Source organism: Coregonus clupeaformis, chromosome 13, assembly GCF_020615455.1.
Source record: "Coregonus clupeaformis isolate EN_2021a chromosome 13, ASM2061545v1, whole genome shotgun sequence".
NCBI classification, from domain to species: Eukaryota; Metazoa; Chordata; class Actinopteri; order Salmoniformes; family Salmonidae; genus Coregonus; species Coregonus clupeaformis.
This window is the reverse complement of record NC_059204.1, coordinates 21,948,415-21,965,158: the sequence shown is the minus strand read 5'-3', so window position 1 is coordinate 21,965,158 and position 16,744 is coordinate 21,948,415. Positions and strand designations below refer to the sequence as shown.

Here is a 16,744-nt window from a genome sequence, read left to right as displayed (position 1 = left end):
CATTTTCGGTCAGCTTAGAGGAACATAAAAATCCCCAGTTCACCACAGGTCATAGAGATGAGTTCTCTCTTCTCAGACTTCTCTGTCTGTTAACCATCTGTGTTTTTCAGTAGGGACAGTTTCACACTGAGAGGGACGCTCTGAAAAAAGGGCCTGACGCTGCCTGACTCTCTGTAAAAGAGCTGTGAATGCTGAGAATACAGGAAGAGAACTGCTGGTCGTCATTGGGAAGCTGATACAGACAGTTACCAGTTAGATGTATGCGTGTGAGGGTTAATAGGCTTTTGATGCAGAGCGTGGTGGTGGTAGTACCATGGCAACTCTATGTCATGGCTGAGTAATTGTAGTGGTCACCATAGCCACCAGGCCACCTGAGTCAGAATGCAACCAGAGTATCTGGTGAAGGGTTACCCTCTACTTGCGCCAGGGGCTGGCTCTAGTTACATGGCTATGTGTGATAGTGGTGTGTGTGACAGTGGTGTGTGTGTGTGTCTGTGTGTGTGTCTGTGTGTGTGTGTGTGTGTGTGTCCGTGCGTGCGTGCGTGTGACAGCAGTAAAGGATTATCAACTGTCAGTCTCATGTCCCCAGTACCTAACCGCTATGTTTGGTTAGAGGTGTGAAACCACCAGCAGTGTTGAGGGGAAATTCACCGTAAAAGGCTGGGGTTTTCCGATCCATCAGTGGGTATTGTTGTATTGAATTGTCAATGACATCTCACTTAGCAATCACATGTTTTAGAAATAGTATTTTTATTTTTAAATAGACCAACAGTCAATGTTATTTTACTTCTAACTCTTTGAGGCCTACTGATCATAGAGCATTAGTGCCAGTGAACCTGACATGTACCAATATGGATAGTTAAACCCCTGTTGAGGGGCATATGCACTGTGTATAAAAGACTGTGTATAAAAGACTGTGTAGGAGACTGCGCATGTCGTCTGCGTGCTTTGACTGTGTGTAGACTGCATGTCTCGACTATGTGTCATGGGCTATGCAGTTGACTGTGTGTTGACTGTGACAAGACTGTATGTAGAATAGACTCACCCACATGCAGGCCTCTAAGCGGACCTTGGAGACAATGGTCCAGAGGGAGATGCCTCCCTGTACAGCTGCTGCCGTCCCCCCCAACAGCACCTCCTCCTGGGGGCAGATGATCTGCTCGGGGTAGGGGGGCTCCGGGAAATCCACTGAACCACATTCATACGCTGCCAGGGTCACTGATGCTATGTGTGGACCCTGAGAGAGAGGGAAAGAGAGAGAGAGAGCGAGAGAGAGTGTGTGTAAGGTGGGGGGGTGGTGGGGGGGGGGTAGAGGGAGACAAGTGGGAGGTCAGTTGTACATCAACAACATTGTTGGAATTTATGACTCAACGGAAGCTTTCAGGGAGACCCCTGGCATCATTTGCATTAAAAGAGGGAAGAACTCTTATGGAAATAGATCATATCAAAACAACTGGTATAAGCCTATGCTTAAAAGTACTTAAATGAATGGTTATGGGAACTCCTCTGTCTTTCTCTGTAAGATTGGAACGTCATCTAAATGGCTTGCCTGTCTCCTTTACCTTCCTGCCATTCCTTCAATATGATTCAGATAGGGGGATTTACAAATGACTTCTGAGTTCTAAGGGATAAAGGGCGAGAGACTACAGAGAAACTTCCTGCATGTTGTGGTAAAACAGGGGGAGGCACGGGACAAAGGGGTTGAGGCCTAGAGCTAAAAGGTGGGTCAAAACTCCCTTACTGAAACATCAAAGAACCGAAACGAAAGCTGGGGACAAGAAATCGTTACACACACACACACACTGAGAGCTGCACCTGTGACAAAGTGAGCCAAAGACAAAAAACTTGGAGACTTCAGAGAACATCGGTAGTGCTTTCCATTCACAGTGCAGTCTGAAAACATCTCCTCCCCATGGCCCCTTCGGTGACACTACACTCATAGAACTAATACTGAAATGACGTGGCAGCAGCAACGAAGCGTTGGTCGGTTGACCCATATGGGGGTGGAATATACAGACCTAGTATGTGTTACTGTAAAAAACATATCTGTGAAGTGTGTATCTGTAAAGCGTGTATCTGTGAAATGTGTATCTGTGAAGTGTGTGTATTTGGGAAGTGTGTATCTGTGAAGTGTGTGTATCTGTGAAGTCTGTATCTGTTAAGTGTGTGTATCTGTGAAATTTTACATTTTACATTTTAGTCATTTAGCAGGTGCTCTTATCCAGAGCGACTTACAGTTAGTGAGTGCATACATTTTTTTTAAAAAATCATACTGAAATGTGTGTATCTATGAAGTGTGTGTATCTTGGAAGTATGTGTATCGGGGAAATGTGTGTATCGGTGAAATGTGTGCATCTGTGAAGTGTGTATCTGTGAAACGTGTGAATCTGTGAAACGTGTATCTGTGAAGTGTGTGTATCTGTGAAGTCTGTATCTATTAAGTGTGTGTATCTATGAAATGTGTGTATCTGTGAAATGTGTGTATCTGTGAAATGTGTGTATCTGTGAAGTGTGCACCTGTGAAATGTGTATCTGTGAAGTGTGTGTATCTGTGAAGTGTGTGTATCTGTGAAGTGTGTGTATCTGTGAAGTGTGTGTATCTGTGAAGTGTGTGTATCTGGCACATTAATGTAATAATAATAAAGAGAAGGAAGAGGAGGAAGAATCTTCATTCATTTAATCTTAAAGGAGAAGAAGAATCTTAATTGATTTAATCTTATTGTATTCCCATGTATTTTGTGTAAGCAGCAGTCTGTCAGTGAGACAGGGTTGATTGGTTACTGATAGGCAGGTGCATGAGCCCAGCGTGCCTCTGCTCTGAGGAGTGTCTTTGACATTGTGCCGTCCTGTTTACATTCTTGCTTGTTGTTTATTTACTCTTTTAATAATGCTTCCAGTCAGAGAATGGAGGGAGAGGAGGGTGGAGGAGGGAGAGGAGGGAGAGGAGCGTGGAGGAGGGGAGAGGAGGGGAGAGGAGGGTGGAGGAGGGGAGAGGAGGGTGGAGGAGGAGAGATGAGGGTGGGGTATGTCTTTGATGTGTGGTGGCACTGGTGAAAGTTTGGTGAAACAGACTAACAGAGCTAATGCTCCCTCGACAAGATCAGACAAGATGGCTCTCAATATCACCACTGTCAGAAGAAAAAAAAGAGACACTCCTAGACCACACAAACACATGCGGTAGAACAGTACACACACACACACACACACACACACACACACACGTTGAGACCCATGAACGAAAGCACACACTTTCTACACAAATAAAAAACAGAAATAGACATGTCCAAAAGGTATACTCAGAAATAAGCAAATGTGAAAAACATGGTGTTTCATAAAGTACCCATACAACTGACCATAACAACGGTAGTTCTGAAGAGTGTGCCGGTGTGTGTGCGTATGTGTGAGGACATACAGTGCCTTCGGAAAGTATTCAGACCCCTTGACTTTTTCCACATTTTGTTACGTTACGTTTATTAAATTGTTTTTTTCCACACACCAGACAAAGCAAAAACAGGTTTGTAGAAATGTTTGCTAATAAAATAACATTTACATAAGTATTCAGACCCTTTACTCAGTACTTTGTTGAAGCACCTTTGGCAGCGATTACAGCATCGAGTCTTCTTGGGTATGACGCTACAAGCTTGGCACACCTGTATTTGGGGAGTTTATCCCATTCTTCTCTGCAGATCCTCTCAAGCTCTGTCAGGTTGGATGGGGAGTGTTTCTGCACAGCTATTTTCAGGTCTCCCCAGAGATGTTAGATCGGGTTCAAGTCCGGGCTCTGGCTGGGCCACTCAAGGACATTCAGAGACTTGTCCCGAAGTCACTCCTGCGCGTTGTCTTGGCTGTGTGCTTAGGGTCGTTGTCCTGTTGGAAGGTGAACATTCATCCCCAGTCTGAGGTCCTGAGTGCTCTGGAGCAGGTTTTCATCAAGGATCTCTCTGTACCTTGCTCCGTTCATCTTTCTCTCGATCCTGACTAGTCTCCCAGTCCATGCCGCTGAAAAACGTCCCCACGGCATGTACTGCCACCACCATGCTTCACCGTAGGGATGGTGCCAGGTTTCCTCCAGACGTGACGCTTGGCATTCAGGCCAAAGTGTTCAATCTTGGTTTCATCAGACCAGAGAATCTTGTTTCACATGGTCTGAGAGTCCTTTAGGCGACTTTTGGCAAACTCCAAGTGGGCTGTCATGTGCCTTTTACTGAGGAGTGGCTTCCGTCTGGCTACTCTACCATTAAGGCCTGATTGGTGGAGTACTGCAGAGATGGTTGTCCTTCTGGAAGGTTCTCCCATCTCCACAGAGGAACTCTGGAGCTCTGTTAGAGTGACCATATGGTTCTTGGTCACCTCCCTGACCAAGGTCCTTTATTTATTTATTTTATTTTATTTCACCTTTATTTAACCAGGTAAGCCAGTTGAGAACAAGTTCTCATTTACAACTGCGAACTGGCCAAGATAAAGCAAAGCAGTGCGATAAAAACAACAACACAGAGTTACATATGGGGTAAACAAAACATAAAGTCAAAAATACAACAGAAAATATATGTACAGTGTGTGTGAATGTAGCAAGTTATGGAGGTAAGGCAATAAATAGGCCATAGTGCAAAATAATTACAATTAGTATTAACACTGGAATGATAGATGTGCAAGAGATGATGTGCAAATAGAGATACTGGGGTGCAAATGAGCAAAATAAATAACAATATGGGGATGAGGTAGTTGGCTGGGCTAATTTCAGATGGGCTGTGTACAGGTGCAGTGATCGGTAAGGTGCTCTGACAACTGATGCTTAAAGTTAGTGAGGGAGATAAGAGTCTCCTTCTCCCCCGACTGCTCAGTTTGGCCGGGCGGCCAGCTCTAGGAAGAGTCTTGGTGGTTCCAAACTTCTTTCATTTAAGAATGATGGAGGCCACTGTGTTCTTGGGGACCTTCAATGCTGCAGAATTGTTTTGGTACTGTTCCCCAGATCTGTGCCGCGACACAATCCTGTCTCAGAGCTCTACAGACAATTCCTTCGACCTCATGGCTTGGTTTTTGCTCTGACATGCACTGTCAACTGTGGGACCTTATATAGACAGGTGTGTGCCTTTCCAAATCATGTCCAATCAATTGAATTTACCACAGGTGGACTCCAATCAAGTTGTGGAAACATCTCAAGGATGATCAATGGAAACAGGATACACCTGAGCTCAATTTCAAGTCTCATAGCAAAGGGTCTGAATACTTATGTAAATAAGGTATTTCTGTTTTTTATCTTTAATACATTTGCAAACATTTCTAAAAACCTGTTTTCGCGTTGTCATTGTGGGGTATTGTGTGTAGATTGCTGAATAATTATATTTATTTAATCCATTTTAGAATAAGGCTGTAACGTAACAAAATGTGGAAAAAGTCAAGGGGTCTGAATACCTCTCTCTCTCTCTCTCTCTCTCTCTCTCTCTCTCTCTCTCTCAATACTAGATCACTTATCTAGGATGTTGACTGAGTGGGAACACTTCTGACGTGGCTTTATCATTAAGAACATGGATTCACAATCATCCCAGAAAAATATGACTCACTGGCTGCTGTAAGATATCACAAATCAACACAATTTCCCTGAAAGAGGGGGGAAAGAACACATTTCCTTACCACAAAACACAACACAGGAAACTCCCAAGCCTGACCTAGTCTAAGGTTAGCCTACTCCTCACATCCTCCAGTTAGACTCCATGCCTCTTGGCAGGATCTGGGGACACACTGCCCTGACACACAGACTCCCACTACAACAGAGTGGACCGCCTGTCTCTGTGTCTGGCCAACACTTAATTTCTCTGGCTCTCAGGTCTGTTTACTAAAAACACAAACAAACATATGCAGACACACACACACACACACACACACGCAGGCACACACACACACACACACACACACACACACACACACACACACACGGACGGCAGAGAGTGGCAGGAGAGACTTGCATGTACTGTATGCATGCCTGTTCCCGTCTCCCACACACACAGAGCGCTGTGTCACTGCTTCTCACCTCACACACACACCTACACACACACACAAACAAACACCGCCAAGTCTTCTCATGTCTTGCTGAGTCACGGCTAATCTGGAGCCCAACCCTAAACAGGCAGATTGCAGCCTCTATAGCTTCTCCACGTCACTTAGGTGAGAGAGGATACTGGAAACGTGAACAGGACACAAACACAAAGAGAGAGGCTTGGGACTGGAGGGAGATCTACAGTTAGGAGTTGAGCTGGCAGTGACATAATACTTTATGACTAGGGGGTAAATCTGTCACTCTTCTCATGACTCTTCCAATGGAATGAATGCCTACGCTTGGGAAGTCTGAAATGGATTTACATAGCCCTAGGACTAGCTCAAACAATATGGCTGCTATAAGCAAATGAGATTGCATTAATTGTTGTTCCTGTCTAACAGTGCCCCCATGCGGCCAAACAGAACCATATTCTACAGATTAGCTAGCCTCACCTCCCTGAGCATGTGTGCCAAATTCCATGACTCTGAGTCAAACAGAACAAGATATATAAATATGTGCCCGTTATAGGGTCACCATGTGGTCAATGTTAATGTGCTTGAACATGTATAGCAAGTTATATTACAATTCAAATAACCATGTTGGATTTCTATGCATTTATGTGCCAGACCACGCCCAAGTGAATGTTTATTGGTGAGTAGCAGCCATGTTGTTTGAGATACTAGCCTGGAAAATATTGCTTTGAGAGATCTTGGTCCAAATATGCTATATATCAAGTTATGTGCAGATCATCAATCGATGCCAGAGGAGCAGCGTTTTAAGTGTTTTTCACAAAATTCAAAATGGTGTAAAATCCATCATGGCGGATCTTATGGGTCTTTGAAGCTAATTTGTTCCTTGTGAGGAGAGGGACCCATGTACCAAATTTCATGACTCTAGGTCAAACGGGGTGAGAGGCATGACCTTTCAAAGTTTGCATTTTCAATTGCCTGTTATAACACCACCATCTGGCCAATTGACATAGCAGGAGAGGGTGTGGCCCATCAGCCTTTACCATCATGCAAGTTGCACCCTACTAGGCCTTACCATCTCACAGGAATTAGATTTTTTTCCACCAAATCCGCAGAGAACCGGAATAATAACGGCAACAAATACAATAGGGTTTCACCCAGCTTCGCTGCTTGAACCTCTAACTAAACATAAAGCACTGTTTGTGTTCAAATAAAACAGATTCTCCACAGAGAAACACAGCCGTTTAACCCTCCTGTCAGTCCTTGTTGGAGGGAACATATTAGGATCCCCAGCGTGTGTGTACCTCGAGACAATTGGGAAGGGATTGGAAACCTGGCATTCCCCACACAGCCTCTCCATGAGGTGTGTCATTCATTCGTCTTACATGACAGGAAACCAGGAAACCGCCAACTTCAGGGAGCTATTGTTATGTTATGGGGAGGAAATCTGACATGGGGCACAGAGAGGCTTCACTTCCACTTAATTTGCCCCTTAGGGCCATTAGTAAGAGGGCTGCCTGCCGCGGTGCATCAGGACATACAGTACATAGATACAAGGCAGGCTGTACTAAGGTACATGTGTATAGGCCATATTCAGTGTGCTAAATGAAACAGTACAGACAGTAAGAAAGTTAGGTTCCAGTATGTTCTCCAGTGGAACACATTGTATCATGGAGAACCCACAGAAGGGGGATGTGAAAGTCTGGTGGTAAATGACTGACATTGGATAAAGAGCCAGTGTGTTCCTCTACTGGATGAAGAGCCAGTGTGTTCCTCTACTGGATAAAGAGCCAGTGTGTTCCTCTACTGGATAAAGAGACAGTGTGTTCCTCTACTGGATAAAGAGCCAGTGTGTTCCTCTACTGGATAAAGAGCCAGTGTGTTCCTCTACTGGATAAAGAGCCAGTGTGTTCCTCTACTGGATAAAGAGCCAGTGTGTTCCTCTACTGGATAAAGAGCCAGTGTGTTCCTCTACTGGATAAAGAGCCAGTGTGTTCCTCTACTGGATAAAGAGCCAGTGTGTTCCTCTACTGGATAAAGAGCCAGTGTGTTCCTCTACTGGATAAAGAGCCAGTGTGTTCCTCAACTGGATAAAGAGCCAGTGTGTTCCTCTACTGGATAAAGAGCCAGTGTGTTCCTCTACTGGATGAAGAGCCAGTGTGTTCCTCTACTGGATGAAGAGCCAGTGTGTTCCTCTACTGGATAAAGAGCCAGTGTGTTCCTCTACTGGATAAAGAGCCAGTGTGTTCCTCTACTGGATAAAGAGCCAGTGTGTTCCTCTACTGGATAAAGAGCCAGTGTGTTCCTCAACTGGACTAAGAGCCAGTGTGTTCCTCTACTGGATAAAGAGCCAGTGTGTTCCTCTACTGGATAAAGAGCCAGTGTGTTCCTCTACTGGATAAAGAGCCAGTGTGTTCCTCTACTGGATGAAGAGCCAGTGTGTTCCTCTACTGGATACAGAGCCAGTGTGTTCCTCTACTGGATAAAGAGCCAGTGTGTTCCTCTACTGGATAAAGAGCCAGTGTGTTCCTCTACTGGATAAAGAGCCAGTGTGTTCCTCTACTGGATGAAGAGCCAGTGTGTTCCTCTACTGGATAAAGAGCCAGTGTGTTCCTCTACTGGATAAAGAGCCAGTGTGTGCCTCTACTGGATGAAGAGCCAGTGTGTTCCTCTACTGGATAAAGAGCCAGTGTGTTCCTCTACTGGATAAAGAGCCAGTGTGTTCCTCTACTGGATGAAGAGCCAGTGTGTACCTCTACTGGATGAAGAGCCAGTGTGGATAAGCATAAAACGCATATCCACTGCCATTGATTTGTCGCTCTTGTCTTCTTGAATACTCAATCAATATTCCACTGTTATATTCCACAATGTTCTACAGCTGCCAAGGGCAGCCTGTGGCAAATGACAGGCACATTTCTGACAGGAAACGATATTCACTCACTCATTCTGCCAACTAATTTACAACCAGACTTTTAACCCTGACATCTTATTCTTAACACAACACTCCAGTCCTTTTCACTTGGACTTCGAACATCAAGGTATGGCTTTGACGCATGGCACAGTGTAGTGTGCCCACTTTGGCAACCTATTGGCTTTCCCTTGGCTTGTGGGCTATGGTGCCAACAGTGTAACTGGCTTGTGGGCTATGGTGCCAAGTGTAAACAGCGGAGCAGCAGTTTAATCCCAAACCAGAGAGCAGACCCCTAATGGGCTTACCGTTAATTGACTGTAACCTAACCACAGCCCCAGCAGCAGCATAGTCGTCTGCAGGTCTCTGCTCTCTGGTCAGGGGCCAGGGTAACACATTAGTCACAGCCCATTCATGGTCACTTCCACAACCACCACTCATAATACAACTCACTGGCCTGCTGCTGGCTGCTGTTACTGTAGTAGGGGACACATACCTACAGCGGAGCCAAACTGAGAGAGAGAGAGAGAGAGAGAGAGAGAGAGAGAGAGAGAGAGAGAGAGAGAGAGAGAGAGAGAGAGAGAGAGAGAGAGAGAGAGAGAGAGAGAGAGAGAGAGAGAGAGAGAGAGAGGAGCTGATGAAGAGTATGGGGAGTTAAGATACAGCCAGATGACATCATACATACTATTTTGATGTATACAGCAACATGATTACTATCTGTGGTTTCCCCTCTTTTCCCTTTGACAGACTGATGTGGAAAATCAAGATGTCTATACAGTTCAAGACCATTCCCTGTCCATTCCCTGTTTATGTTAACGGTATGAACTTGGACGGATAAATGAATGAACTACTGCATGAGCTAGGATCTACTCAGCTCTGGTTTGTTAAAACTGTCAGGTCTGGTCTGGTCTAGTCTGGCTTGGTTAGGTTTGGACTCCTGTGGCAGCAGTGAGTCTGAAGGGTTACACACTGACTAACCCCACTCTGGTCTAGCATGATTTCCTTCCTCTGAGGGGGACTGGCTGTGTGGCTTTCTTTCACAGTGAGAGGCTGTTGTGTTTGGTGTTAACAACGTGCCCATTCCTGTCTGGGGTCTGTCCAGTTAAGGAGAGGCTGGGAGAAACACTCAGCCACATGCCTCAGATGACTGCGGTGTGAGATTGAGATTGTTGCAAGTGTGATTCAGCAGTTATAAACACACACACACACACACATATTATCTCACACACACACACACACACACATGCGCACACACACACACACACACACACACTCTGAAACACTAACCCAGTGTTCTTATTTACACATCTCTCTGGCATGCAACTTTGATGGGACTACAGGAGTAAATCACAAGATGTTTTCCTAAGCAGCAGACTCTAACCTGTACTGAGCAGCAATGAATGAATGAATGAATCAACGGATGAATTAAGAAATTGAATGAAGCACTTTTATGTCTTGTTTTCCATTGAGGCCTACTACCGTTTGGTTGGGCAATAGCCCCCAGAGCAGCTGTGGCACACATTAACCATGAAATTGCCACCACCGCCAGGGCCGTGAAACACCTGACCAGACCAGCACAGTCATGTCAGATTTATATTGCTGTAACTAATACTGATTTTCAGTATGTTAGGATCAAAGACTAGATTAAGTAACTATAAAAGCCAGTAACTATATTACGCAGCTCAAAGGAAATACTGGCCAATTACTTCAAATTGACTTAAAGATCCATTTGAATTGAAGTAAAGATCTATTTCAATGTGTCAATGGATGAAGTGACATTGAAAAATATTGTGAAGTTAGGTGACAGGTAGGTTTATAAAGAGGTTTGAACCTGATCTTGGTGTGGCACTAATGCACACAGGCAACAAACAAAGCACCAGTTCTTGACACCAGAGAATAGATGGACGCCCATGGGTTTCCTCAGCCACCTTTGACACACCAAGGCAAACGATGCGCTTGACCGCTGTTCGCCTACTAACGTCAGTGCAACCCCCTCCATGTCTCTGAGCACTACTTTGTTTACTTTTCTCTCCCTTGCTCCTCCAACCCTTACACACTCAGCCCCTACCCAGATGGCCATGCGCATCGCAATCTTCGCTCTCTCTCTCCCACTACTCTCTTCTATCCTATCATCTCTACATTCTGCTAAATCATTTTCTCTCCTGATTCTGCCTCTCCGACCATACTCTCCTCCCTTTCTGCATCCTATGACTCTCACTTTCCCCTTCCCTCCCGGCCGGCCCTCCCCTCCTGCTCCGTAGTTAAGTGACTCACTGTGAGCTCACAGAACAGGGCTGCGGGCAGCTGAGCAAAAATGGATGGAAACTAAACTTCCGGAGGACCTATCATCCTTTCAGCCCCTCCTCTCTACCTTCTCTTCCTCTGTATCAGCTGTTAAAGTCATTTTCTATCATTCTAAATTAACCATCTCCACCTTCTCCTCTCTCCTTAGTCCTCCACCTCCCTCCTCCCTCTCCGCGGACGACTTTGTCAACCACTTTGAAAAGAAGGTAGATGATATCCGCTCCTCCTTCACTCAGCCTATTGACTCCACTGGTCCCACTCTCACAGAACTACCCTACGCCTTGACCTGTTTCTCCCCTCTCTCTCCAAATGAAAACCTGCCCACTCGACCCCATCCCCTCCTCCCTTCTCCAGACCATGTCTCTCACGTTCCTCACTTCCCTCATAAACACATCCCTAACTACTGGCTGCGTCCCCTCTGACTTCAAGATGGCCAAAAACTACAGACCGGTATCCCTTCTTTCTTTTCTTTCCAAAACACTTGCATGTGCTGTCTATGACTAACTCTCTCGTTATCTCTCTCAGAACTAACTTCTTGACCCTTACCAGTCAGGTTTCAAGACAGCTCACTCAACTGAGACCACTCTTCTCTGTGTCAGGGAGGCTCTCCGCTCTGTCAAAGCTGACTCTCCTCTCTTGTCCTCCTCCTAGATCTATCCGCTGTCTTCAACACCATGAACCATCAGATCCTCCTCTCCACCCTCTCAGGGCTGGGCGTCTCAGGCTATGCACACTCTTGGATTGCATCCTACCTGGCAGGTTGCTCTTACCAGGTGACGTGGAGAGGATCTGAGTCTGCACCAGGTGCTCTCAATACTGGTGTCTCCCAGGGCCCGGTTCTAGGCCATCTCCTCTTTTCTCTATACACCAAGTCACTCGGCTCCGTCATATCCTCACATGGTCTCTCCTATCATTGCTATGCGGATGACACTCAACCACTTTTCTCCTTCTCCCATTCTGACACCCAAGTGGCGACAGGCATCTCTGCGTGCCTGGCAGACATTACATTTACATTACATTTTAGTCATTTAGCAGACGCTCTTATCCAGAGCGACTTACAGTTAGTGAATACATGTTTTTTTATACTGGCCCACCGTGGGAAACAAACCCACAACCCTGGCGTTGCAAACGCCATGCTCTATCAACTGAGCTACATCCCTGCTGGCCATTCCCTCCCTTATCCTGGACGACGCTGGGCCAATTGTGCGCCGCCCATGAGTCTCCCGGTCGCGGCCGGCTGCGACAGAGCCTGGATTCGAACCAGGATCTCTAGTGGCACAGTTAGCACTGCGATGCAGTGCCTTAGACCACTGCGCCACTCAGGAGACATCTCAGCTTGGATGTCGGCCTACCACCTCAAGCTCAACCTCAACAAGATAGAGCTGCTCTTCCTCCCGGGGAAGGCCTACCGCTCCAAGACCTCTCCATCACGATTTACAACTCCACGGTGTACCCCTCCCAGAGTGCAAAGAACCTTGGCGTGACCCTGGACAACACCCTGTCATTCTCTGCAAACATCAAAGCAGTGACTCGCTCCTGCAGGTTCATTCTCTACAACATCCGTAGAGTACGACCCTTCCTCACACAGGAAGCGGCACAGGTCCTAGTCCAGGCACTTGTCCTCTCCCGTCTACAGTGCATTTGAAAAGTATTCAGAAACCTTGACTTTTTCATATTTCTATTCTAAAATTGATTAAATTGGTTTGGCATAAATTTCTGAAAACCTGTTTTCTCTTTGTCATTATGGGGTATTGTGTGTAGATTGATGAGGAACATTTTTTATTTAATCCACTTTAGAATAAGGCTGTAACGTAACAAAATGTGGAAAAAGGGAAGGGGTCTGAATACTTTACGAATGCACTGTAGACTACTGCAACTCTCTGCTGACTGGGCTCCCTGCTTGTGCCATCAAACCCTTGCAACTTATTAAGAACGTCCTGGTGTTCAACCTTCCCAAATACTCCCATGTCACCCCGCACACTCTACTGGCTTCCATTCTAAGCTCGCATGCACAACAAGACCATGATGCTTACCTACAGAACAGCAAGGTGAACTGCCCCACCCTACCTTCAGGCTATGCTCAAACCCTACACCCCAACCCGAGCACTCCGTTCTGCCACCTCTGGTCTCTTGGCCCTCCAACCCCTACGGGGGGATCAGCTCCTGCTCAACCCAGTCAAAGCTCTACTCTGTCCTGGCATCCCAATGGTGGAACAAGCTTCCCCCTAACATCAGGACAGCGGAGTCCCTGCTCATCTTCCAAAAACGTCTGAAACCCTACCTCTTCAAAGAGTATTTCCAACTAGCACTGACTTTGCTGATAGCTACTTTATTGAGGGAAAATGTACTACGACTTTGATATGTAGTTGTCTCACCTAGTTATCCTAAGATGAATGCACTAATTGTAATTCTCTCTGGAATTTAAAATGAGTAGAGAGGCAGGTGAGTAGAGAGGGAGCAGCCCATACTGTACCACAGACAGATATACTATATTAGCCACAGAGCCACAACACTATTGCAATGCCACCAGTTACACTGAGTCTCTGGGCTGGGACTGGACAACAACTGGTGTGTGTGTGCTAGAGGTTGACACGGGAGTGAAAATGTGTTTCGATTTTTTTTCCTGTAATGTCCTTATCCCACAACACTTCTATAACCCCAGAGCTTTCCTGTCCCTTCCCAATAAAATTCACTCCCGTCCCGTCCTGTGCTCATTTCTGCACGCAGAAATATGTAGGCTATTGTGTTTGTTTAGGAAGTATTTAAAATAATTTCAGTAATGCAATATGCGACTGTGATACCGTATGTGGTTGTATTACCTATTTTAGTTAAACGCACTGACTGTAAACTTTAAATCGCTCTGGATTAGAGCGTATTCTAAATGAGCTAAATGCAGAATGATTAAGGCTGGAGGATGAGGACAGAGACCCCAGCAGGATGGTCTGCTCAGAGACCCCAGCAGGATGGTCTGCTCAGCACAGGACCGGCATACATCTGTAGCCTACAGCTGACCACCTATGAACATTTACAACACATTAACATTTACAACATGAACATAAAAAATGAAATAAAACTGAGCGGCAGTACTGCATAAGTCAATCTATTTTTATTTCACTCTTCACCTCAGTTGGCACGGGTTTAGTTAAATACGCAAACAATTGGTCTGGAAGGTTAAGTTGTTAGGAGTAGAGCAGAAATGCCGCTTCAGGCAGCTTGTCCCTCTCTCTGGTTGGCAGCCTATTTGATTAAACAGCAGCATTTTTAACAAGCCGTGTACTCGGTTCATTCGTTGTCAAAGACAACTCCATCAAATTTAGTGATGGGTCTTTGGCTGCAACAACACATTGCAATTCTTCTATTGAAGGCTTCATCATTTAGCCGACTAGGTTGGCATCTGAGGTAGCCTAGTGACTGGCAACAACTTGAGCAAGGCGCGAAAGTGAGCTGGGGAGGGGGGAAATGACAATACTTTTTTTATTGATTTCTTATTAAGTAAACTATATTAGGCCTAGCCTACACAGTTGTTATTTTTATGAAATGCTCCACACGACATATTTCCGCCAAAAAAGCTCAGTTTATAACTTTTCCTGTACTGCCCATTCCTAGACTGTTGATCCTGTCCCGTCCTGTCCCGAACTTGACTCTAGAAGTTGACTCCCATTCCTGACAGAATCCCACGGGATCCGCAAGACCCACGGGAGTCCTGTTCCCATGTCAACCTCTAGTGTGTGCTCACGTGTGTGCAGTGTTGCCAACTCCTCAGTAAGGAAAGTAGCAATTGGCTGTCCTAAAAGTCGCTAGAAGTCGCTAAATGACGTCATCATCTAATTTGCATAATTGGCCATGTGCATGTAATTGTGATGGACGCTGTAGGAGAGAGGAATAACGTCGAGGGAGAGACAAAAAGTGAGTTAAAAAAAACCTAAATATTTTTAGAACTACAAATGAACTTTCTTCTGTAGATTCTTATTTTTTTAAAATGTTTTACATTTACAGTGAGGGAAAAAAGTATTTGATCCCCTGCTGATTTTGTACGTTTGCCCACTGACAAAGACATGATCAGTCTATAATTTTAATGGTAGGTTTATTTGAACAGTGAGAGACAGAATAACAACAAAACAATCCAGAAAAACGCATGTCAAAAATGTTTATAAATTGATTTGCATTTTAATGAGGGAAATAAGTATTTGACCCCTCTGCAAAACATGACTTAATACTTGGTGGCAAAACCCTTGTTGGCAATCACAGAGGCCAGACGTTTCTTGTAGTTAGCCACCAGGTTTGCACACATCTCAGGAGGGATTTTGTCCCACTCCTCTTTACAGATCTTCTCCAACTCATTAAGGTTTCGAGCCTGACGTTTGGCAACTCAAACCTTCAGCTCCCTCCACAGATTTTCTATGGGATTAAGGTCTGGAGTCTGGCTAGGCCACTCCAGGACCTTAATTTGTTGCCTTGGCCGTGTGTTTTGGGTCATTGTCATGCTGGAATACCCATCCACGACCCATTTTCAATGCCCTGGCTGAGGGAAGGAGGTTCTCACCCAAGATTTGATGGTACATGGCCCCGTCCATCGTCCCTTTGATGCGGTGAAGTTGTCCTGTGTTGCAACTCCACAAGGTGAGATCTTGCATGGAGCCCCAGGCCGAGGGAGATTGAAAGTTATTTTGTGTTTCTTCCATTTGCGAATAATCGCACCAACTGTTGTCACCTTCTCACCAAGCTGCTTGGCGATGGTCTTGTAGCCCATTCCAGCCTTGTGTAGGTCTACAATCTTGTCCCTGACATCCTTGGAGAGCTCTTTGGTCTTGGCCATGGTGGAGAGTTTGGAATCTGATTGATTGATTGCTTCTGTGGACAGGTGTCTTTTATACAGGTAACAAACTGAGATTAGGAGCACTCCCTTTAAGAGTGTGCTCCTAATCTCAGCTCGTTACCTGTATAAAAGACACCTGGGAGCCAGAAATCTTTCTGATTGAGAGGGGGTCAAATACTTATTTCCCTCATTCAAATGCAAATCAATTTATAACATTTTTGACATGTGTTTTTCAGTTTTTTTGTTGTTGTTATTCTGTCTCTCACTGTTAAAATAAACCTACCATTAAAATTATAGACTGATCATTTCTTTGTCAGTGGGCAAACGTACAAAATCAGCAGGGGATCAAATACTTTTTTCCCTCACTGTACATCCCGCCTTGAATGTAAGTCAGGGCGGGATCAGCCAGCGGCAGCTTCCCGCATGCGCGATTCATTTGCAGTCTGGACACGGAGGGATGAACATCTCCTGCTCTGACTGCAGCTGGGAGGGACTGCTGCGCGAGGACTGGGCCGCCTGTGAGCGCTTTGGGACGGGGGTGGGGTCCACGGCAGTACCTGCTGCTCGTTGTGATCATGAGAACGGTGAGGAATCAGCCCATAACTACACGGGAGGATCTTGTCAATGATCTCAAGGCAGCTGGGACCATAGTCACCAAGAAAACTATTGGTAACACACTATGCCGTGAAGGACTGAAATCCTGCAGCGCCCGC

At 45.5% G+C, this 16,744-nt stretch overlaps 1 protein-coding gene across 5 annotated transcripts in view; it reads right to left on the bottom strand.

Moving 5' to 3' along the window:
• Positions 1-16,744, bottom strand: part of LOC121579763 (vacuole membrane protein 1) — a 96,434-nt gene that overhangs the window by 37,253 nt on the left and 42,437 nt on the right. For all 5 annotated transcript variants that reach the window (XM_041894641.2, XM_041894639.2, XM_041894640.2 and 2 more), the window contains one exon: positions 1,046-1,237. In XM_041894641.2, the coding sequence (XP_041750575.1) occupies positions 1,046-1,237 (192 nt within the window). The remainder of the gene's footprint in view (positions 1-1,045; positions 1,238-16,744) is intronic.